Source organism: Rhopalosiphum padi, chromosome 4 (assembly GCF_020882245.1).
Source record: "Rhopalosiphum padi isolate XX-2018 chromosome 4, ASM2088224v1, whole genome shotgun sequence".
NCBI lineage: Eukaryota > Metazoa > Arthropoda > Insecta > Hemiptera > Aphididae > Rhopalosiphum > Rhopalosiphum padi.
In genome coordinates this window covers 8,740,689-8,765,231 of record NC_083600.1, presented here as the reverse complement: position 1 = coordinate 8,765,231, position 24,543 = coordinate 8,740,689, and the positions used below count along the sequence as shown (strand labels likewise).

At 26.6% G+C, this 24,543-nt stretch overlaps 4 protein-coding genes across 9 annotated transcripts; 3 read left to right on the top strand and 1 right to left on the bottom strand.

Annotated features, from left to right (window-relative positions):
- Nucleotides 1-600: 600 nt before the first annotated feature.
- LOC132929728 (conserved oligomeric Golgi complex subunit 1) lies at nucleotides 601-5,319 on the bottom strand. Its single transcript, XM_060995273.1, has 15 exons — nucleotides 4,915-5,319; nucleotides 4,709-4,840; nucleotides 4,512-4,651; nucleotides 4,249-4,385; nucleotides 3,990-4,185; nucleotides 3,715-3,859; nucleotides 3,491-3,656; nucleotides 3,264-3,433; nucleotides 2,986-3,207; nucleotides 2,728-2,866; nucleotides 1,532-1,684; nucleotides 1,320-1,465; nucleotides 1,095-1,254; nucleotides 908-1,030; nucleotides 601-836 (listed from the first exon to the last, which is right to left on the bottom strand). The coding sequence occupies exons 1-15, from the start codon at nucleotides 5,058-5,060 to the stop codon at nucleotides 720-722; spliced, it is 2,292 nt and encodes a 763-aa protein (XP_060851256.1). The 5' UTR covers nucleotides 5,061-5,319; the 3' UTR covers nucleotides 601-719.
- Nucleotides 5,320-5,402: 83 nt separating this feature from the next.
- LOC132929727 (mediator of RNA polymerase II transcription subunit 25-like) lies at nucleotides 5,403-18,259 on the top strand. 2 transcript variants are annotated; one of them, XM_060995271.1, is made up of 18 exons: nucleotides 5,405-5,666; nucleotides 5,794-5,839; nucleotides 5,916-6,040; nucleotides 6,096-6,306; nucleotides 6,387-6,532; nucleotides 7,873-8,005; nucleotides 8,340-8,745; nucleotides 9,016-9,377; nucleotides 9,444-9,583; nucleotides 9,651-9,813; nucleotides 9,884-10,075; nucleotides 16,189-16,348; nucleotides 16,423-16,553; nucleotides 16,616-16,777; nucleotides 16,832-16,921; nucleotides 16,983-17,069; nucleotides 17,194-17,412; nucleotides 17,506-18,259. In XM_060995271.1, exons 1-18 carry the CDS (start codon nucleotides 5,548-5,550, stop codon nucleotides 17,629-17,631), a joined length of 3,018 nt encoding a protein of 1,005 aa, XP_060851254.1. In that variant the 5' UTR covers nucleotides 5,405-5,547; the 3' UTR covers nucleotides 17,632-18,259. The 2 variants fall into 2 exon arrangements, with proteins under 2 accessions (XP_060851255.1, XP_060851254.1); XM_060995272.1 differs by lacking the exon at nucleotides 16,983-17,069 and having other exon boundaries at nucleotides 5,403-5,666.
- Nucleotides 10,681-13,106, top strand: LOC132929732 (ATP-dependent RNA helicase WM6). Its single transcript, XM_060995280.1, has 2 exons — nucleotides 10,681-11,714; nucleotides 11,829-13,106. Exons 1-2 carry the CDS (start codon nucleotides 10,860-10,862, stop codon nucleotides 12,243-12,245), a joined length of 1,272 nt encoding a protein of 423 aa, XP_060851263.1. The 5' UTR covers nucleotides 10,681-10,859; the 3' UTR covers nucleotides 12,246-13,106.
- Nucleotides 18,260-19,223: 964 nt separating the features above from the next.
- On the top strand, nucleotides 19,224-24,080 carry LOC132929735 (dnaJ homolog subfamily C member 8). Of its 5 annotated transcripts, none has more exons than XM_060995287.1 (6): nucleotides 19,224-19,336; nucleotides 20,941-21,146; nucleotides 21,208-21,366; nucleotides 21,452-21,853; nucleotides 23,812-23,932; nucleotides 24,000-24,080. In XM_060995287.1, exons 2-5 carry the CDS (start codon nucleotides 21,078-21,080, stop codon nucleotides 23,923-23,925), a joined length of 744 nt encoding a protein of 247 aa, XP_060851270.1. In that variant the 5' UTR covers nucleotides 19,224-19,336; nucleotides 20,941-21,077; the 3' UTR covers nucleotides 23,926-23,932; nucleotides 24,000-24,080. The 5 variants fall into 5 exon arrangements, with proteins under 5 accessions (XP_060851270.1, XP_060851271.1, XP_060851269.1 ...); XM_060995288.1 differs by having other exon boundaries at nucleotides 19,253-19,336; nucleotides 20,952-21,146; XM_060995286.1 differs by lacking the exon at nucleotides 19,224-19,336 and adding an exon at nucleotides 20,735-20,858 and having other exon boundaries at nucleotides 20,952-21,146.
- Nucleotides 24,081-24,543: the final 463 nt, after the last annotated feature.

The following is a 24,543-nucleotide window of genomic DNA, read 5'->3' as shown; positions in this document are numbered from 1 at the left end:
CACCCTAATGCGCATGTTTATGATGTCCAATTACACAATAATATAATCCCATATAATTATACTTTTTTTTTATTCATAAATGATTTTTAAGAAAATTCACAATTGATTCTCATGTCTATAAAAATAGAAAATAGATTATCCATTTAGGTATATGCTCAATAAGTAGATCGATTAAAAAAATTTAAAAAAATATGTATATAATCACTACCAATATGCTTTATTATTAGATACATTTAATTTTTCCCACCAATAAAATTTGGTATACGATTAGTATTAGAAAAGGCTCCTTTCGGTATATCTTTTGTTAAGTACATTAATTGACAATAGTTCAGAATTTTTATGCACCACAGTGGTTGCTGACGTTGCTGTACATATTGTACTTGTTCAGTTCTATCTTGTCTTACAATTTTACTGCGTAGCATTTAATTTCAAACAATTAATGTTGCTTCAACATTTTAAAAACTGTATACCTATTATCAAAGAGAATAATCATCAAAAATTAGCATTTTTAAACTTTTTGTACTTAAAAAAACCATCAGATATTAAACTATTTAAGAAAGTATATAATTAAGTTTTAGCAACAAAAAAAAAACATTACACTGTATTTTATAAATATATATTTATTTAGAATTAAAAAAAAACAAATATTTAACTTTTACATATTATTTATGTATATTAAGGAATAAATAAAGGTTATAATGCAAAAATATTATTATCACTTATGAATCTGTGACTAAAAATAATTTAAACCTGTATGTGCTAAACATCAAATTATTTGCTTCATCTGAAGATTCTGACTGTAAAAACTGACTAGGATACATAGTACCAAAAATACACTGTAAAAAAAGCATTTTATAATATTTTCTATAGTTTTTTTTAAATACAACATTTTTATATAATGTTTTACTTTAGTCGCAGCCACAGCACGTTTAACATTTTTAGCAATGTATTCATCCAAAACATCTAGATTGATCGGATCAATTTGATTTTCAACTGCTGATATTTGCTCTGAACAGATAGCTGATAAACTCTACACACATAACAATTTTTTTTAACATATTTTAAGTTCTTGAAATTTCTATTATTAAAGTTACTTGATTATCAATGCCAATAAAAAGTTGATTGATGTACTTGAGATCAAATAACTTTTGTATTTGATATCTAGATTTCAATGATATTTCGAGTACACTATTATTACGATACTCAATCAATATCCATTCAATACATAAAGCAATGGTTTTCTCTTGAACAAATCTAAATTAAATAATATTTAATAAAAATAAACTTATAAAAAATAAAATAGTGTTTATAATAATTACTTTGGAGGTAATGTTAAAGCTAGACACCGAATCATATCGTGAATGAAGTTTTGCAATGGAAACGTGGGTTGATTTGGAACTTGTAGTTTAGACACAACTAGTTCTCCACTTTCTTTCTCCACCTCTATATCCAAAATGTCCCACTTCTAAACACAAACCACTGTGTAATATAAAGTTAAAATTATAATGTATTATTAGTTATTTTATTATACCGGGATTGTAGATAGTTGTTCTCCAAGTGTAATTGGAAAAATATTTCCTTTTAAACCATCAAACATTCTTTTAGTAACTACTTCTATCCATTTATTCCAAACAACTATGGAAGAATTTTGCATTTCTTCTTTTGATAATGTCCAAAAATTAAACTAAACAGAATATTAAATTATACTTCAAAGTATTAATTAAGAAAGTAACTTAAAGCGACTAAGAGGATGTAGTATCCGCATGTGTTGTCTTAGTCTTACATACATACGACAGCAAATTTTTGTTCATCAGTTTCAATAGTATGCTGTTAGTTTTGATATTAGAATGAAAAAATAAGAGCCCCATGTAGCCTTTCATTGATATTATTATTTTTAAGTAAATGGCCCTAAATAATTAATCTTAACGGTTAAATTGTATAATATGTCAATTCATACTAATATCAAAACTAACAGTATACTATTGAAACTGGTGAATATGAAAATTTGGTATGTCGTACATGTGTAAGATGGCGGAAACAATACATGCAGGTACTATGTCCTCTTAATAATGTTAAATGTTCCAAGATATAATTTTCTATTATTAGTATTGTCTACATTGCCTATATTAATAAACATGATGACCAATATCATGGCGCCCTTTTAAGAAATATATTGAAAATGTTTCTCATCACTTTGGCCTTAATTTTATTACCTTTCTAAAGGGTTCATAGAATGCTCTCAAACATTCTATTCAATATAAAAATCTATGTATATACATGATTATCCCTGTTTAAAGTCTCCTACCACTCTGCTCCTATAACTATAATCCTATGCACAGAAAGCAATGTTATTTTGAATCTGTAAATTTAATTTTTAACTTAGTTAACCATTACTTCTTAGATTACCTTGATAATATAATTTAATTTATTCTTGTTTTGTGTATTCTCATTACTATAATCTAAAAATTGTCTGCCATTTTAATAAAAATAATTATATAGGAATTCACAACATTGAATAAAGATATTCAAATTCAACATACTCGATCAAATACTTTTATATACATCTGTATATTTATACAACAAACAAGAACCAAAGGAAGTACTAAACAACATAGCATTAAAAATTAAATATAATTATTTAATTCTCTTTAAATCAAATATGTTAGTAGGACATGGTATAAAAAATTGTTTAAATTAACTAAAAGATTATGTCTTAAAATATCTTACCTGTTGGTATAAGGATACTAAACACTGTTTTAATGTTGTACATAATACTGGCATGAACCATAAAAATCTAGCTATTAATAATATGCCAGGTTCAGTTAATGTGTCTTGTTCAACTAATTGTACCATATTTTTCCCCAACCTAGAAAGATTATAAAAAATATATGAATTTTATTTTCTATTCTATTATTACATGTAAACAGTCTTTAAACTATTTAAAATAAAATGATTAATGATTTAAATACAATTAACATCATTGACCTAATAATGAAATTGTTACAACAATTTCCTTGATGTTGCCTTAAAGCCCATGGATCCTCATCTTTAGAATTCAATTCACTTAGTATATCTGCTAATAATGAAATTCTTCTTTCAATACATGCACACAATTCAGCTGTTCTGTCTGAACAACCTATCGAACGAGTTTCAAAACATTCATCAGTATCAGAAAATAAACTATCTTGCAAGTAAGGTTCTTCTGGTCTAAAATAATATAAAGGTTATGAAAAATTTTAAAACTTCTTTTTTTCATATCTTACTGTATTAATGCATTGTTTATATCTGAGATAATTACAGGAAAAACATCTTCCCAATGACTGGTTAACAACTCTTTAGTTCTTTGAGCAAAAAGAGGACAGTATAATTCAGACCACAAATCAGATTCAAACAAAATTTGTTCAGATATAGCGGTCCAATGTTGAGGGTATTCCTGAAATGTACAAACACTATCAATAAATGAAATATTGTTTTTTGTTTATTATCTTACAGTTGACAATTGATTTAAGTGACGAAGAGTTGAAAAAGATTGAACATTTTGTAAAATTTCTGTGACTTTGGTACAGACAAATGGTTTTGCCCAATCTAACCAATTAGTAACAATATTAGTTATGTAGTCTTTTGATAATTCATTTGGTGATAATGTACATTCAATCCTAAATTAAATAAATTAAAATTCATAGTAAATATAAGACAAATTGTAAAATTACATACTTGAATTCTTTAATGGAATCTGGTAAATATATAAGTCCAAATTTTAATGAATAATCCAAATCTACTAACGATAATACATTTAGTCCATTACTAAAACTGTTCTTAATTTGTAAATATATCATTCCACTATTATAAAGATCATAGTCTAAAGAAAATATATTAATTAATAACAATTTTGGAAAAATATTGAAGCATATATAATTATTTGAGTAGTCTTATCATTAGATTACAATTTATAACAACAATAATACTTGAAAATAGATTAATAATCGTACTTGTAAAACATAAATATAAATTGTAAATTGTATTTATTATAAGATTACAACTGTTTTCAATATTTTTTTCAGCTGAACTTCCTTCTGTTAATGAATGTTGCAACATATTTGAACGTAATATAATAAATTCTTTAACTAAAGAATGAGCATCTAATCTTTCTAATATTGACAAACTTATAAAACAACATGCTGCTTTCTGTAAAATAATTTATAAGTTAAGTACACATAATACAAATAAATAACTGATTCTTTATATTACTTCTGGGGAAATGTGACCAGATAACTCTAATCTTGTTTTATCTGATATTGTAGTTTGAAAGTGAGATATTGTAGACCAAACCCTGTCCAAAAATGGTTTAACTTTTTTAAGGCCTTTAATTAAATGTTCATTCAAACCTAATTATAAAAAATATATTTATAACATATAGATTGAAATCTTAATCTATTATATTTTATTATTTATTAACTATAATAACTAATAACATGCTATTTTATTTGTATGCTTAATGATATAATGTTTACTTGTTTTAACACATGAAGCCAATTGAAACAATTGAGTAGCGGTTAAATAATTTCTGGAGTTCAAACAATCCCATATTTGTTCAGTTAAATCAATTAAAAGTTTTGACTGAGCAGCAAATGTATCAAGTAAATTGTCTTTACTAAAAAATAAAAACAAATCAAAAATAACTATTTATCAGGTTTATGCTGAAAATTACCTATCTAATGTTGAATTAGGATTAGTTAGGTTTGATTTTAAAATATTTTCAGTAACATTTGTTATGTCACTAACTATTATTGCCATAGAACTAATTGTGTCAGCTGCATCAATAAGATCTCGATATTTTTCGCTAAAACAAAAAATAAAATAAAATAAATATTATAAGGAATGTTTAACTCTTCTTAAAAATATTTTTACACAAACCTCACTAATGATTTTAGCTGGTCTGCCTTTTTCTCCACATCTTTTTTTAAAGAACTTTGTAGAGATTCGATTTCAGTCAAGTTACATGTTTCAAACAGATCGTTGGCAAATTCTTTGGCATTTTTTGTAGGAAATTTTGTGTCCATTTTTACCAAGTTTAGCTGTGTACAAAGTATTAACTGAGAAATTAACTATAGATATGTCATTACACAAATTATTTGTAGTCTAAGTGGTTTTTATTTCAAATAAATTATAATATATTATATAATTTTAATTTTAATGAGAAAGCAATTGAAAATCCACGATAAATTTACGGAAAAACTGAACAACCAACAAGATGAGAAAAGAAACCGGGATTCCAAGTTCCAAGTTCCAACTGTTCCAATTCCAAGTGGCAAATTAAAAAAATTTAATTGATTTTTGATAAGACTTACTTCATGATAAGTGATAACACTATTTACTGATTTCACTGCTACTTATGTGTAACTGTGTAAGTAATAACTATAATAACACAACACAGTGTTTTGTATAATGTAGTATTACTAGTATTATCTAAATTATCTTTATTCTGAAGTAAATAATAAATAATAGAGAATAATTCTTTGACAATAATAACTATTTTAAAGCACAAAAATGGTTCTAGGACCATTAGATCATTCTGTTCAAACAGATATTATATTTGTAATAGAGAAAACAGCAATGAATACTTATATAAGTGAACTTAAAACAAATTATGTGACTCCGACATTAGAGTAAGTTGTTAATTATTTTTCACTTTATTTAAAGTATTATTTTTGAAATTTATTCATTTAAAATACTAATATAAATAAATTGAAATTATTCTTAATTGAGGGTACTTATTCTTTTTTTTTTATAAAGATACTTTAACCAAGGACCTATTGATGAACGAGAGTATTTGTCTGAAGTAAGTATTATTAAAATATTTAGAAATGGAGAACATTGGAATATTTATCATAAATCAATTTTGTTCAATATTACAGAGTAGTAGTGCAATTTATGGTATTGTAGTTTATGAAGCAAACGATTGTAAACCATTTCCGTGTTGTCGTTCTTATGGGACATTTACTAGCCCACAAAAAGTCATAAAAATTATTGAAAAAATTGAGTAAGATTATTCATATTCTTATTGTATTATTTATTTGACTTTTGTCCTTTTTCAGCATGATTGGAGGTATGGCTGAATCCCATGCTTACATGGGTGAAGGTTTAGCCACAGCCCTGGTTTTCTTTGAAGATTTGCAAGAAATCCGTGAAGCTAAGCAAAGACATTGTATACTTATATGTAATTCACCACCTTATAATTTTCCGATTATGGAATGTGAAACATATGCTGGTCGTAGTGTTGATCAGATGGCAAATCTCTTCCAAGAAGTAAGAATATGTTTATATTTTTAAATATCTATGAATATTTGGAATTATTAATAAGTTAAATTTGTATGTATATGTTTTAGAAAGGTATTTTACTCTCAATATTATCAGCAAGAAAAACACCTGCATTATTAAAATTATTTGAAAAAGCTGGTGGTGATTTACAAATTTCCCAAAACAAAAATTATGCAAAAGATCCAAGGCATTTAGTGTTACTCAATGGATATAGGTGAATTAATTTAAAAATATTAAGTTTTAATTTGATTATAAATGTTAAATACACAAACAATTTAAAACATATTTTAATCTTAATTAAAGTATATTAAATCTAAAAATATTTATCTATTAAGTACAGTGGTGGATTAACCACCAGGCTTGTGAGGCTTGAGCCTAGGGCGGAAACTTGTAAGGGGTGGCAAATTTCTTACGTTATTTTATTTTTATTTTCAAAAAATGAACAAAAAAAAAAAATTGAACCATTACTATTTTTCACTACCCGATTACTTATCACTCTTCGATGTTAGCCCATTTAAACTACGATCCTTGGATAGTATTATAAAAAAGGGGGACTGTAAACACTGAGCGTGCCTCAGGCCACTGATTTAGTGTTTTTTTCATTATTTAACAACATGTTCACATGTTCTTGATTTATTCGCATTATAATTAATATTTTGTACAGCTTAAAATATTACATTTTTTTAATTGAATGTGCTTAATGCAAGGGTTAAATCATAGATTAAAAATAGGAGTTTGGTATTTTTAATAAATTTACTAAAAAAATATTGTACAATAAAAATGATACACATAGATACTTTACTGTCACATTGCAAATACAAAAATTACAGTATTATTTCTGAATTAAAATTTTAATATTATTTTGTTTTCTATTAAGAGGATTTCATACTGCCTGTGTTGTCTCTGTCTTACGGACATAAGCCATAGTAAATTTGCATTCAGCAAAATCAATTTTATGCTGTTAGCTTTAATATTAGAGTCAATTTATCTATCATCAAACTTAAAGGTAATAATATTATGTAGGGCATCTCATAGTCTTTTATTGATATCTTAATTTTTAAGTGAGTTATAGTTATGTAAAATATTAAAATTTTAAAATGCTCATAACTAGCTTAAAAATTAAAATATCAATAAAAACCCATGTTATGATCTAGATAATATTATTACCTTTAAGTTTGATAATTGTTAAATTAACTAATATTAAAGCTAACTGCAAAAAATGTATTCTACTGAACAAACAATATTTATGTAAAATGTTTTTAAGACTGAGACAACACATGCAGTTATGACGTCCTCTTAAGTTAAAAAAAATAAAAATTGAATAAGTTTAGAACATTATGTAGAACAAACAATTTAAACATGATTTACCTTCTAGTAATAAATGGTTCGGTGATATAATAAGGCTATTTTTAATCCTCCATATCTCTATTTATAATATTATATTATTATTATTTATTATGTATAATACATCATATTTTTAAATAAATATTTAATACCTAAAATATCAACTATTTATAATATATCTATTACTATTTTTCCTTTAATGTGTTACAGTCTAAAAGAACGTCCAATGAGCCCAACTCCTGCTACAACTCATTCTGGTTTATCCATGACCAGCCCATTATCTACAAATGTTAACATTGGATCACCAGTTGCTCCATGTACTCCATTTAGGACTACTAATCCGGTATATAATCTAATAATTATTTATTAAAATTTAACAATAAATAAACTGAATATTTTTTATAAACTATTTGTTTCAATATAAAAAAAATTATTTTTAAAATATCTTTAACTATATTTATTATCCAACTAAATTAACAATGAATTTTGCTATGTATATTGTATTCATACAATACATTTTTATTTAATAATATTCACTATGTTTAGTACTTAGAATTTCATTAAGTTTTATTTATCGATGGAAATATTTGTAACTTGAAACATTTTGAGTTCAACCCAAAAAAGTGTTGAACACTATATTTATTGCTTTAAAATCATAAAATCTTATTTTTGATCAGGTTTTGGCTATGCAGAATCAAGTTCAACAACAGCAGCAGCAACAACAACAACAACAACAACAACAACAACAACAACAGCAGCAGCAGCAGCAGCAACAGCAACAGCAACAACATCAACAACAACAAGCTGTTCAGGCAGCCCAACAAGCTGTAGCGGTGGCTCAACAACAACAACAACAACAACAACAACAAGTACAACAACAACAACAACAACAACAAATGATTCGTAATGTAAATCAAGGTCAAAACCAGCAATACTCCAATGTTTCAAATACTGGTGGTTTCTTGAAACCTCCTCAAGCGCCTCGCAGTTGGCAAATGATGCAAACACAACAGCGTCAACCAAATCAAGCAAGTGCATTAATTGCACAGTTAACAACACCTACATTCCAACAAAGATTAGATAGTAAGTAACATTTTTAGGTTGTTTGTTATAATGTATGATATATGTTTAAATGTATTCATTTATGAGGTGGGGGGAATGATTTAGTGGTCAAGTGAATATAATATTAGTTGCACTTATCACTGAATAGTTGGGAAAAAAATTCAAAATATTTAAGCAAACTAGAAACTAGTTGATATTATTGATTATACATACATTTATTTATTTAATACATTCTAAAAGCTTTGGAAAAACCTAAACATTTTTTTAAAAGTCTAATAAATACATTTTTAGTGGCATCACAACAACAAGTACAACAGCAGCAGCAACAACAAGTCCAACAACAACAACAAGTTCAACAGCAGCAACAACAAGTTCAACAGCAACAAGTTCAACAACAGCAACAGCAACAACAACAGCAGCAAGTACAACAGCAGCAACAACAACAACAACAGCAGCAAGCACAACAACAGCAGCAAGCACAACAGCAGCAAGCTCAACAGCAGCAAGCACAACAGCAGCAGCAAGCACAACAACAGCAGCAAGCACAACAGCACCAAGTACAACAGCAGCATCAGCAACAGCAACAGCAACAAGCGGCTCTACGAATTATGAATCAACAACAGCAACAAGTTCAACAACAACAACAGCAACAAGTATTAAAAACTAATAATTAAATAAATCATTACCTCATGTTTTATAAAAATATTTCATTATTAAAGAATGGACCTGGCAGACAAACTATTTGGACAGGGACATTAGAGTGGATAGAAAAATCAAAGCCTTTAAATGAAATACCGAAAATAACAAGAAATGTCCCTTGTATTGTTTCAGCCAGTATAAAAAATGGAGAACCAGAACTGTAAAATTTCTACTGTTACTTGAGTATTCAAAAAATATTTTATTAAAATTATTTCTTTTATATATAGGAAAGCAGAAACATGGCCTGAAAAATTAATTATGCAATTGATGCCCAAGAATTTAATAGGAAGTATTGGAGGGGCTCATTTGAAAGACTCAAAATCTGTGGTTTTCCAACCTACCCCGTGTGAAGCATTAGAATCTTTGACAAAGTATATGACTAGTGGATATGTAAGTTTTATAACCTATAATACCTATATAGTATCCTAATAATTTATTTAAAAAACTGAACTATGTATAGGCTGGCTGTGTACATTTTAACAGTGCTCCAACGTCTCATAATTGTGATGTCAAGGTATTAATATTACTTTATACACATGATAGAAAAGCATTTATAGGTTTTATTCCGAATGATCAAGCAGCATTTGTAGACAGATTACGCAAACTAATACAACATCAAAAAGCTTCCTCAGCCATATTACGTCAAGGCCAGGTAAGATTTTTAACTAAATTAATTTGTAATAAATTCTTTTTTTTTATTAACTATTTATTTTTTCTACATAAAGTAATATTAATGAAATGATTTATTTAGTATTTTAAGTAAAAATGTTTCATCAAATATAAGAATAACATTAGAATTCTAAAATAGTAGATAGTAATAGCAACAAAAATTTGAATAAACAGCTATTATTCAGCTTTATTAAAGTGTGTAATTAGTATACATTGTTAAAATTTACCAAAATTATTATAAATTAACAATTTTTATCCAACTAACTTAGTTATTTTTATCATGACAAACTTACTTTGTCATATTACTACATAGTAATGTAGTTAAATTGTTATTATTATTGAATAATAATAAAATTTATATGTTATTGATTTTTTATTATAATTTTATTAGATTAATACAGTCTTAATATTTTTAGATAAAAATATTGTGTTTAATTCTCTTCGTATTCACCGCTATCTATGATCAATGGTGCATACTCCGGAGAGATCGTTATAATCTTCCTAGGTTGACCGCTCAATCATGTTGGTATTACCAAACTGTAAACTATTGTTTACATTCCCTAAACGCGGACACACTGATCATAAACGCCGATCTAAAATGTCTGTTGTGTATGCCGTATAAACACGCGTCGTTTGCCGATTAATGTTCTGTTTTCATAAATTATTTTCTCTGCATATTTAGTTTTTACGTGAACAATTATTTAACATCCGTGCGTCTTCTAATTGCGTTTAACGCCGCGTCACTCACACACAACAAACCCTTTATAATGGCAGATGCTGATGATCTTTTGGATTACGAAGAAGACGAACAGAACGAGACCGTCGAGAGCGATGACAAGAAACAAGCCAAGAAAGAAGTAAAGGGTAACTATGTGTCCATACACAGTTCAGGTTTCCGTGATTTTCTCTTAAAACCGGAAATACTAAGAGCAATTGTCGACTGTGGTTTCGAACATCCGTCCGAAGTGCAACACGAGTGTATACCACAGGCTATGTTGGGTATGGATATTTTATGCCAAGCCAAATCTGGTATGGGTAAAACGGCCGTGTTTGTCTTATCCACCTTGCAGCAGTTGGAAGTGTACGAGAGCGAAGTATACGCTCTTGTTTTATGTCATACCAGAGAATTGGCTTTCCAGATAAGCAAAGAATTTGAACGCTTCACCAAATATTTGCCGGCAGTCAAGGTCAGTGTTTTCTTTGGTGGTGTGCCCATTACAAAAGACGAAGATACACTAAAAAATAACAAGCCACATGTAGTGGTTGGCACACCAGGTCGCATACTAGAACTGATCAGAAAAAAGAAATTGGTTCTCAATAATTTGAAGCATTTTATTTTGGACGAATGTGATAAAATGTTAGAGATCTTACACATGCGAAGTGATGTCCAAGAAATCTTTAAGAACACGCCATTCAACAAACAAGTAATGATGTTCAGTGCCACCCTTAGCAAAGAAATACGACCTGTCTGTAAAAAGTTTATGCAACAACCATTGGAAGTATATGTTGACGATGATGCCAAACTATCATTACACGGTCTCCAGCAGTACTATGTTAAACTCACTGAAAAGGAAAAAAACAAGAAATTGTTTGATCTTCTAGATGAACTAGAATTCAATCAGGTAAATTTAGATTTATATTAAATAACTCATATTTGATTAATGATTTAACTATAGAAGTAATGTAATGTATATTATTACATTTGAATGCTATTATATATATACATTTTTTTTTAGGTTATCATTTTTGTTAAATCTGTTCAACGTTGCGTAGTATTAACAGAGCTGTTAAATGAACAAAATTTCCCGTCTGTTGCCATGCATGGTGGTATGTCCCAACAAGATCGGTTAAAGTTTTACCAAGAATTCAAAGACTTTCAAAAACGAATATTAGTGGCTACCAATTTGTTTGGTCGAGGAATGGATATTGAACGAGTGAACATTGTTATTAATTATGACATGCCTGAAGATACAGACACCTATTTACATCGAGTAGCAAGAGCTGGACGTTTTGGTACTAAAGGATTAGCAATTACATTCATTTGTGAAGAATTTGATGCAAAAGTTTTGAATAGTGTTCAAGATAGATTTGATGTCACCATTGGTCGAATGCCTAATGAAATTGAGCTCAGTTCTTATGTTGAAAGAAAATAATTTTTATGATATCTAATATTTTATAAAATTTTACAAAACAATGATATTAATTTGATAGCTTGACTTATGATTTTCAAGTTTTGCAAGACATATACATTCAGGTGTATTACTTTTTAAATGGTTTACTTCACCTGTGAGTACTCATTTTAAAAACAACTATGGAAACGTTTGTCAATTTTTTTTTTTTTTTCATTTGTGTATTGTGTATGGTTTAATATTTAGGGACCTTAGATATTATCTTCAAAGTATAATTAGAAGTTAAGATTGTACATAATAATGCAACTGACTTAATTATTAAACTAATATGCAAACTGTATTGATATGTAGTATTTTTTAAATTTTCCAATAAATCTATACCAAAAATTACAGAGAAATTTTTTTAAATATGTGTTCTAAAATGATCATTTAAACTTTAAAGTATTACTGTATGTATAAATTCTCATAATTTAATTTTTTTACAAATACTAAATTGATTTCTACATGTAAAGATTGTATTGAATTTTGTTCTATTAATTTAATTGATTTTAGATTAATTAAAATTAAACTCTTAAAAGTTCATTTTTCTCATATTTCAAATTTTTACAAACTAACAATTTAACCGAATTTTTTTAAAAATTAAATCCATGTAATAAAATAAGTGAATTCAATTAGGAAATATTAAATGTATTTATTACATGTGTTATTTCAAATTGTGGATCCATGTTGAAATATTGCAAAATATATGGACATAATCTAAATGTAATGTTTTTAGCACCTCTTCTGTACTGTTAGTTTTTTTTTAAATTTAATTTTAATCAACTCATAGAATAACATGTTTTTAAAATAAATTAAATAAAATTATGATGAATTTTAACCACCAAATTGTATACATTATTTGTGCATCTATTCTCTTTTCACAACTAATAGCTTCCCGTCCTAGTTATATTATTAAATTAATAGAAATAAATAAACCTAATCTAATAGTTTTCTTAAATTATAGAATAAAATTGATTTTATAGATATTAGAAAATTAATTGTTATGTATAAGAACAATCAAATGGGAGTAATACAACTTCCTACACTTACAAATAGAGAGTGGATTTCTTTATTAACAAACTACAAATTAATTTAAAAATAAATTAACTTAAATATTCTAAGTTTTAATAGTTGTCCAAATAAGTTCAGTTTAAAATAGTAGTTTATTGGTAAATATATGAACCAATGAAATAATATGTATATTAAACCTAAAAAATGTTTTCTCAATCAACACGAATATTTTTTTAAGTAACCTCCTTATGGCCTAAATGTTTATACAACATTACAACGTTTATTACAACTTCTAATATTACTATAAAATTATATTATTATAAATATTGTCTTGTTTTCATACAATTTATTAGTTAAGTGTGTAGTATAATTCATGTTTGAAATATGTAATCAAGTATTATAACATAAATAAAACCACAACTCTCTTTGCATTAGTTATATGTTTTATTACACACAATTATTATAATTATAATACACATTGTATAAGTAAGTTATCTTCTAGTTCTCCCGGACCTGGCTAGACTGATAATGATGGAAGGGACCCCATTGATATTAAACATAATTATTAATTTAATAACATCTGTTTTTTATTATTCAGTCTGAATTATTTAAAAATTAAAATAATATTGATTACTTATTATAAAAGTATAAAGATCTATTATTTTTTTTTAATATTACAAGGTGATTAACCAAACACTTAAATGTTAAATCATCCAACCATTATGGTTAGGTTTCAAATATGGCACTGATCTACTATATCCTAGGACAAGGGTCAGCAACCTTTTGAGACAGCGGAGCCAAAAGTTACAATTTACATAATTTCCCAGTTTTTATAAAGAGCCACAAAAAATTTTTGTTTCAATATTTTAGTATTTGCTTATATATAGGCAATTGATTTTCAATTTAAATAAACAAATTAATAAACATACAAATATTTTTAGCACAAATTATGTTCAAGTATTTTAGTTATAGTAATAAATTCAACAGTTATTGAATAATAGATAGTTATATCTCGATATCAATGGGAGCATTGGCTTTGCATGCATTTGGAAAGTTTGGTACACACCTTTAATTTTAGCTGATTATGATGGTCTGTGCAGGTATTTCATATTCTTAAGAGCAACAAATATGTAATGTTAAATAATATATATATTTTTTATATACCTAATCTTTTTTTTTTATGATAATAAGATAATTATTTTTGTGTATGGACTTAGCAAGCCGCATGCAGCTCTTTCGCCGCAGGTTTCAACCCTGGCCTAGGATTAATAAGTATTTATATAATAGCTACCTACCCTTGTCTATAGCTGCATTAGTTTATAAAATATATCCAAACATTTTAGTAGACAGTAGGTATTATTGTTCATCAATAGATATGCTGCATATAATATGCATAATGTATAAAGTGTTATTTATGTTGAAATTTTATAATAATTAAAATTTTATTTTAATACAATAAGTTATTAGCAACAACAGTAAGACAAATAAAAATTAATAGAGGAATTAAATAGAAATATGGATATTGAAGAATAGGTTACTACGATGCTACAGTTATATATTAAATCAATGGATTAACAACCTTTTTAGTGAATATTATGAAATAATATAAATTATTAATTACTACTTACTTATATTACAATTATTTATCTATTAATTTGAATATGCATTTACTTTTAATATAAATAGATTTTTATTAAAAGTAGGTATTTTAAATTGTAAAAAAATTTTCTTCAGTTGTTAGTACAACATTATATGTATTATTATATTAATATATTAACAGGCTATTTAATTATTTTAAGAGTGTTTTTTGTTTAATGTATTGTAATTATATCCATATTTCTAATGAATTCAAAATAAATTGGTATATGGTTCTATAGTTTGATTTTTGTTTTATTATTATAACTTATAAGACTTAAAATATACTTTTATGAATAAATAAACAGTTTTGATTTGTAGTCTAATTTTAATTGGATAAGGTAATATTTAAACTATGGAGCCTTATCACTTATCAGTACGGGGCTAGGTAAATTCGGTCTGTTATAATTTGTATATATTTTGAAATCGGTAGAGTCCCGGGTATAAAAAGATAGTAGGTAAGTAGGATCCCGGCTATAAAACATTGGCGCAACTAGGTCTAAAATATTAAAAACTATAATATTTTATATTTACACAACAGTTTAAACATAGAAAAAAGCAATTTTTTTAAATATTTTTTTGGTTTGCCATTTCTAAAACTTGAAAAAGTTGGTGAATGTTTTTTAGAAGATTTAATAGCCATTTAACCAAATGACAAGCAAATACAGTTATTTTGTGATTATATATTAGACATACATATCTACATTTCAGGGTCGGCCTGGGTACCTGAGGGCCCCAGGCAGGAATTATTTTCTGGAGCCCAATAATAATTTTATACTGTATTTTGGGGTAACACAGTACAGCCAGTACAGGGGCCTCCGACCCTGCTACATTTATATCTTATCTGATGCTATATTTCCTTAAAATATTTGGTCTGAATTGTCAGCTAGCAGCGTGCGTACAAAAAATAGTTGTAAATCATATCATATGATATTAAAAAAACCACATAGCTATATCTTAATTTATACCATAATTATAAAATTTGACGCACTATATTTAATGTATACGTACTAACATTTTTTTCTGGTACTCAACTTGCATACTACCTCTTTTTTTAAGGATCCAATTTACCAATTCCAACCGGTACCTATACCTATATCTTAAAATTCTAAGGGTGGGTCTGATGTAGGTAATATAGATAAGTAGGTAACCATTATAGTTATTATGTTAAATAAGTCTCTAGTGGTATAATTGTCTATGAAAATTTAGCTGTTAGTCTTTGTATAATTATAATTGACTGTATTTTTGTTCAAAATTCTTAACTTACAATATTTATTTCTAGGTTGGAATGGTAATGCCCCAAAACAATAATATGCCTGGACAATTGCAATTACCACCAGGTCCGAACATGCCTGGTGGTCCAGGGCCTAACCAGATGCCTGGGCTTATGCCTAACAGTGCGTTAACAGCTTCCTTACAAAGTCAACCCCAATCAAATTTAGGTTAGTAATTACACTAATTACAAGAAAAATACAATATAATTTGTTTGAATAATAAATTGTATTTTCCATAATAGCTGAATTAATGGGGTCCAACAATTTTGCACCACAAAATAATCAGGTTGTCCCTAATAGCCCATCAGTTCAAATGATGCCTAGTCCTCAACCAACCGGACAACCAGTTAATAATCCAAATATACCTATACAAGTAAAACAATTTTAATTTAATACATTATTTGTATTGCTTTACATTTGATGGATTATTTATAGAGTCCTGGAGGTGTTGGCAATGTTGGTGTTCGTCCATCACAAGGTCAATATAGTGAACAAATTGAGATGGCTAGAAAGCAAAATTTGGCCAAGATACATCAACTTCGACAAACACTAGAAGCTGCGCAACAACAAGAATTACAGTATAAGTCTCAAATGGAGGTACTTAGATTTTTTTATTTTAATGACCTATTACTAATAATATATTTTTGATAGATACAAAGTCATCAAATGAACATACCACAAATGCAGCAACGTTTGGAACAAGCTCAGATGCAAGAAAACATATTAAAGTCTCAGCTAGAAGTACGATGAGTATATTATTTTTTATATATTAGAAATATTTAAATAGTATTATATGGTATAGATACGTAATCAAATGAATGTGCCCCAAATGCAACAAAATCTGGAACATGCTCAAATGCAAGAGACCATATTAAAAGCACAATTGGAAGTGAGTAAACTGTTTCAATGTGTTGGTCTATTTGTTATGTTATTGTTTAAAGAGCATTTTAATGAAATATTTTTAATATATATTTTGGTGGATTTATTTTTATTGTTGGTAATTTTGTGTCTAGCATCAACAAGAAGAACAACACAAATTGAGAACCCAACAATTCCATATCCATCAACAACAACAGCAACAGCAGCAGCAGCAACAACAGCAACAGCAGTCAAGACAAATGGTTCCTGGAAATCAATCACCACAGATTATGGGTAATAATGCACCACAGCAGAGAATGCAAATGCGACCTGTAATGTCCAGCAATCCTGGTCTCAGACATTTATTACAACAAGTATGATTAAATATACAATTGTTTATGTTTTTTAAGAACAATATTTTGAATTTGTACAAGTAAAAATTGGTTGTTAATTTAATATCTTTTTAGCAACCCCAATACAGACAACAAATGATGGGCATGCAACAAGTTCCCGTTGCTCAAGGCAGAACATTGCAGCCTCAGCAACAACAGCAACAATATGACGAAGTACATACCTTTGACTTTCTCAATTAACTCAATTTTAAAATAATTAATATTATATTTTAAGTTTATTTGGTGAAATTATCTGTCATTTTTTTTTTTAAATAATCAAGTAAATGATAAACAATTTTTAATAATTTTATATATTACTTAATTTTTTTTTTATATAAGAAGATTATTGATTGTCTATTAACAAATTTGAAATTCCTATTTATATAAATTATATTTATTATTTGTAAATAATTTCATTAATTTTGAATTTAGTAAGGCGCATATAATAAAAAAACTTATTTTTTCTCATAGATTATATCCTCTCTTAACATTTATTATAAACTAATTAGACATATTAATATTGCCAAATGCTAATTTTAATATACAAATGTTGATATTTATCAAGAACATAATTTAGTATATTAACTATATTATACCTTTGCACCACTTTAATAGTCTTGTATTAACATGTTATCTCTGATCCGGTCCAATAATTTAGATAAATATTAATATTTAAACAAGTTAAACCACAGAATTCCTGGTTTCTAAACATATATTTAAACAATAAATTATAATTCCGTGTACAATTTTAAGAGAATTAGGTTACCTAGTATAAACTTGTGTCATTGTGTCATATGTGTAGAAACATAAATACATTTTTTTTATTTTATGTTGTTTTTATTGCACAATCTGTTTAAACATGTAGAACACTAAGTAACTGTAGTATTCAAGAAAAAAACACATGGCTCATAGAATGAAGAAAACTCTCATTAGAGGATTTTTAATATGAGTAGAATGTTTTTTAGTAAAATTAAATATCATATTAAAATTGATAAATATTTCACAAGACATTTTTAAAATTATTAAATTACTACGTTTTTTTTCTTTTAATACTGGTTAGTTTAAATTTACTTTCGAGGGGTAGCTGTTATAAAATTAATGATATTGTAACAAATAATATCTATATTCTCATTAACCAAATTGACAATCAAAATTATGTACCAATAACTGCAGACGGACAGACACAGTGGAGATACATAAGGTACATATTTAAATTATATTATGATGTACTTATTTATAGAAACTTAAAAGTTTATTATCTATACACTGGAGTCCAATGATTGGACTGTCAACTTTTATAGTAACCCAATTTCAATAGTATTATTAAATTAAAAATACATTTATTTAAAAAGTAAATATTCAATTTAACATTATATTTTTGTTAAGATTTAAGTAAAATTTGATAAAAATAAAAAATAAATGATTTATAGTCAGACGATAAAAATAAATATCGCCTGATTGATTCTGGTTTCTTATTATAGTTTATAATATATTCAACTATTATTACCAAATTATTTAATTTTGTATTTTTTGAAAGATCTTTTATACATTTTTTTTATACAACCCATACGGCGCATAGAAATATGGTATGACGTGTTTTGAATAATTTTACTTTGCAACCAACTGTTGTATAAAAGTAGTAACAGACAACAGTTACTGTACGTCTGGCTGAGTGTAAACAAAACAACATGGTGTAAACTGTACATTGTAAATATTCGTAATGTTATCTAAACTCCCCCCTTAAAAAGGTAGGAAAGTGGGTACCGCTCTACTGTACATTAAGTGTCGAGTGGGTAACTATTATATGGGTGTGATGGAATTTGAATTCAATAATTTATCATCGAATGCAAAAAACGATCCTGAGCGGAAACGGCCTGTCAGCCTATATCACTAAACATGTTTCACGGTATGATTTTTTTTAAGCTATTAACTTTACTTATAGTATTACAGTAGGTTAATATAATTTTTCCACAAAAATATTGAATTTTTTCTATTATTAGTATTTATATAATCATATTATATTAACTTAATATATAACTCAAAATGTAATAACCCGGTCTCGGGACTTATAGCACTTAAAATCATTAAAATAAGCGCTTAAAAACATCATTATATAAGCACTTAAATAAGCATTTAATTATTTAAATACTTAAATTTGAGCAAAATATTTAATAATTAAAAAAAAAACTATCTTTTTACATGATAAAGTAGGTACTACTAGTACTAGATATAATTTGTAACTGTACTAAAAATAATATTATTAAAGATTACAAAAAATACTGAAACAAAATTATTAGAAAAAGTTTTTAACTAAAAAAATAAATAAATAAATCTAAAAATCTTTACATTATAAAAAGACCAAACTTCACTTTAGAGACATTTTGCCTTAGTTTATAGATTTTCTGCGGGTTAGGTTCTGAAAAAACCATAAAAAGTAGAAAAACTGGTCAAAAAAGCAAAAATAATCAGTAAAACTGGAAATAAGCTTTTTTTTAAAAAAATCGATGAAAAAAGCAAAAAAAAAAGCACTTTCAAATTTCATAATTGAACGTGTCTTAACATGACATAATATACTTCCATACCACTCTGCTACATTTTAAATCAATCTATAAAAATAAGCAAATGCTATAAGTTCCGAGCCCTGGTAAGTGATAATAACATATTAACAATTATATTAAGATAATTAATATAGTTATTTATCATTTAAATAAAATAAGTAATTTCGTTTTCATTCAAATTTGAACTTAAAATGTGTATATAAAATAATTGCTGTATTAAATATAATTATATATTATAAACACACATAGACTTTAATTTTTAATACTTCATAGTTTCAGTCTACTTATGAGGAATCTTGTATTAAATTTTAAAAACTTAGATATAAAAATAAACGTTTTTATGAATTTCTAATTACAAAATATTTTGCAATTTTTTGCGATTTTTACGAATCGTATTGAAAAAAATCGGATTGAAAAAATGTAAAATTTTCATAATGTTTTACTCTTTAACTTAGGTACTCTGGGGACTCGTATACATACATTATACATAAATATATTAATAAATAATTACAATTAAAGATATAAATATTTTATGTTATAAAATAATATCTATCTAATCTATACGTCTCATAAAATTTATAGATTCATTAATTTATTAATAAAATTTTTTCTGATATTTGAGATAAATATTAAATTTAAAATTATTATAATTCAATAATTCACGAATAACAAAGATCTACATAAATTATTATCTAGAAAATCTTCCAAGACCGTGATCTATAGTTAAAATTATAATGATAAAGATAAAAATAAACAAATTGATAACGTTTTTATTATTGTTATTTGTTATTGAGTAGTGACTAGTGAGTAGTGAGTACCTGGCTATAACTAGCTAGTGCCTTCAAAGTTATACTAATTCTATTACTATAGGTAATGTTAGTGTAAGTGATTATTGCATTTTAAGTCTTACGAAAATATTATGTTTTTTTCCGGTGGGAATATTATTCTGAAGAACGTTTTTAGATTTCAATCGTTCGCAGGCGCCAAGACCTATCTGTGATTTTACTTTTCAAGTCAAATGAATTAATGCATTTGTGGCCTTCAGTTTTAATAGACCTTAAACTATAGACGGTCCGTCGGTATATAGGTATGGCTAACAAGTCGACGGATCCTGAATCGCCAATGAAAAATGAAAAGTTTGATAAATTTTATACAGAAGTAAGTTGATGGACATATCTTTAATGAACTGCTTGTCATTTCGTTGTGATTTTTATCATAGGTAAAAGAGATCGAAAAACGTGATTCAGTGTTGACATCTAAACAACAGATTGATAGGCTCCTGCGTCCTGGAGCTTCATATTTCAATCTTAATCCATATGAAGTACTCCAGTTAGACCATGACACACCTTTGGATGAGGCGAAGAAAAAATATAAAAGAGCAAGTTTAATTAATTTTTAATTTTTTTTCAAATAAATTATTTATATTTTATAACTACAGTTTTAATTGCTATCAATTATTTTAGTTGTCTATTTTGGTACATCCAGATAAAAACCAGGATGATTTAGAACGAGCAAACAATGCCTTTGAGACTGTTAATCGTGCATGGCGAACAATTGATAATGATGAATCTCGAAAAAAATGTCTCGAGATCATACAGGAAGCCAAAGACATGACTGAATTCATGGTTGTAGAGAAACGAAAAAAATTGAAAAAAGAAGGCAAAGATACAAAAGTTGAAGAAGATGATCCAGCTATTATGAAACGTAGTATTTATGTTCAAACGTGTAAATTATTTGCTGATTTAGAACGCAAAAGAAAAGATCACGAAGCAAGAGAATTACAAGAAAGAAAAAGGAAACGGGAACAAGAAATAGATGAAGAACAAAAAGCAACAGTGTCAAAAGAATGGCAAAAAAACTTTGATGTGAGTTTAGTTATTGATTATTATTTAGTATAATGTAGGTAGTACTAACATAAGTGTGCACAGGTTCTCTTAAACAATACTACAGTGGATTGGCTCCAGGAGTCTGAGGGCCCTCCTAAATTTTTTTCCAACTTATAGGCTTGATATAAGAACGTTGTTTAAAATAAATTCTCTCACAAAATTATGAATATGGTTGTATTAGATATTTATAGGTTTAAACCAGTGGTCGGCAACCGGCGGCCCGCGGGCCGCATCCGGCCCGCGAGTCTATTAAATACGGCCCGCTTTAAATTCTATAACAACGAAATTTAATTGAATATCATATAAAAAAAAATCATGTTGTATAAATATAGTTGAACGTTTCTATCAGTCATATTTTATAATAGTGGATATACCTTGACACTTTGACAGTTACCGATAAGATAGAGTAGATACGACGAGTGTATTTGGGTTATAATCTTAATTTTCGATTGTGCTCAGTAACATTGCGTTTTTCATTTTCCGAATTGTAAAAAACTTTTTGAATCGTCAGAATTTTCATTATCAAGAGTTAAATTTGTTGAAGCTATTTCGATACTTCAACAAGAATTTAATAATCGATTTCAAGATTTCAAACGACATTCTCAATATTTTCAACTACTCGCCAATCCGTTTAATATTGATGTTGAAGATATACCTGTTGAGCTTCAAATGGAAATAATAGATTTGCAGCCACAAGATATCTTAAAAGACTCATTCAAAGCATCGCCTTTACTTTTTTTCGCTGAACTTCCTGCATCATTTTCAAAAATTAAAAATATAGCTGCGAAATACTTCAGTATGTTTGGATCCAATTACGTATGTGAACAGGCATTTTCTCATATGAAAAAAATTAAAAACCCATACCGTTCACGCTTAACTGATGATCATCTCCACCATGTACTTAGAGCCAGCACAAGTAATTTTAATGTGGAAATTGAAAACATAATAAATAATATCCAACAACAAAAATCACATTAAGCCTATTAAGCAGTTGTAATTTCCATACTTTTATATTATAATAATATTATTAAAAACTGTAATTTTTATGTTCTATTAATCTAATATTTTAAAGTTTTAAACAGTTATTTTTTTTCTTAGTAAATAATTTGGAATATAAAATTTTAATTTTTGTCTGGCCCGCGAACTCTTTTTAATTTATGAATGTGGCCCGGGAGTCTAAAAAGGTTGCCGACCACTGGTTTAAACAAAAATATTGTAACAGTTTTGAATGTGTTCTTTTTAAAAACATTACAACAATTTTCTAACATTCAAAATGCATAATCAGGTTTGAATGTTTAAGTGGTTTGAGGTTAAGGACTTTAGATTTATATTTAACACTGTTGCTCAGCCATTATTTTCACAAAAGAAACCAGTAACCATTGCTGAAACTGTCATATTATTAGAAATTTAGAAAATATATTTTTTTATTATTAGTTTCATAAAAAACCTTGCTGAAAAGCTGGCTCCCCTATGCATTATTATGAGTACAAATTAGTGACTTATAATTTATAATTGATAGAAATCATATTTAATGTTAACAATTTAAATTTTTTTTTAAATAAAAGTAATGTATCAGTTTTCTTAAAAGAAAAATTAAACAATTAATTATTTACTTTTTTTTAATGATACTTGTAATAAGAAAATGAAATATCAGATTATTTAATAAATTGTTCAAATTTTTTTATTTTATAGTTCACTTTGATTTAATTTTGTAAAAAATAATGTTTAATAACTGTATAAATAAAATATAATGTAACTATTAAACTGTTCAACATACATATTTATTTAACAATAAGCGTTCAAACTATGGGTTTAATATCTTAATATATTTATATTTTTTTCATTTATTCAACAGTGTGTTACAAAATCACAGTGCCTTAATTATATTATATTTAACATTATTTACCACAGAATTTAAAGTATATTTATAAATGTAGGAATCAAGGGAAAGCAGAGTAAACAGTTGGAAAGCATTTCAGGAATCAACCAAAAAATCAAGTAAAAAAATTAAAATTTTTAAGCCTCCTAAACATAAAGCAGAATCAAGATAAAAAATAGGTATGTAGTATATAAAAATGAATATTATGTATTTTTAAAAGTATTAATATTTTTGTTTTATTTTCAGCTAATATTATACGCTTCATGTTCTTCAGTTGTATACATTAATATGTATCACATTGTAAAATAAAAAAGTTTTTCCATAAAACTCTTTATTCTTATTTTTCTTTTTACATGCATAAAAATCAAACTAATATTTTTTTTCTAAAATAAAATTATGTTTGTTTAGAAAATAATATCTTATTATTTTCTTGTATTATAAGTCAAAGTTAAAAAAACATCAGACTGCTTTTAAGTTTATAAATATTTGTAAAAATAGTTCTTACGCTATAACAATTTTGGTGTACAAATAAAAAACAAAATGTTTTTATAAAGTATTTAGTATTTAGGTAACAATTATAATGTAATGAGTTATTTTATGAACTAATTGATATTTAAAGTTTAAATATAACATATTTTTTTAATTTAATATAAATAGTCTTTTAGCATGAAATGTTAATTAATGACACAATTTGATTTTGTACTTAGCCTTCAATATAATATTATGTTAAACATTAACTTTAAATAATATATTAATCAAGTGTTTTTGAATGAGATTCAAATTATTGTTG

Coding starts and splice junctions, on each gene's coding strand:
- LOC132929728 (XM_060995273.1), bottom strand. CDS start 5,060: ATGGACACAAAATTTCCTACAAAAAATGCCAAAGAATTTGCCAACGAT. Junction 4,841..4,914: donor CAGCTAAAATCATTAGTGAG/GTTTGTGTAAAA, acceptor TTTTTGTTTTAG/CGAAAAATATCGAGATCTTA. Junction 4,652..4,708: donor CCTAATTCAACATTAGATAG/GTAATTTTCAGC, acceptor TTTATTTTTTAG/TAAAGACAATTTACTTGATA.
- LOC132929727 (XM_060995271.1), top strand. CDS start 5,548: ATGGTTCTAGGACCATTAGATCATTCTGTTCAAACAGATATTATATTT. Junction 6,533..7,872: donor GTGTTACTCAATGGATATAG/GTGAATTAATTT, acceptor AATGTGTTACAG/TCTAAAAGAACGTCCAATGA. Junction 16,554..16,615: donor ATCCAAATATACCTATACAA/GTAAAACAATTT, acceptor GATTATTTATAG/AGTCCTGGAGGTGTTGGCAA.
- LOC132929732 (XM_060995280.1), top strand. CDS start 10,860: ATGGCAGATGCTGATGATCTTTTGGATTACGAAGAAGACGAACAGAAC. Junction 11,715..11,828: donor ATGAACTAGAATTCAATCAG/GTAAATTTAGAT, acceptor ATTTTTTTTTAG/GTTATCATTTTTGTTAAATC.
- LOC132929735 (XM_060995287.1), top strand. CDS start 21,078: ATGGCTAACAAGTCGACGGATCCTGAATCGCCAATGAAAAATGAAAAG. Junction 21,147..21,207: donor TTGATAAATTTTATACAGAA/GTAAGTTGATGG, acceptor TTTTTATCATAG/GTAAAAGAGATCGAAAAACG. Junction 21,854..23,811: donor AATGGCAAAAAAACTTTGAT/GTGAGTTTAGTT, acceptor TTATAAATGTAG/GAATCAAGGGAAAGCAGAGT.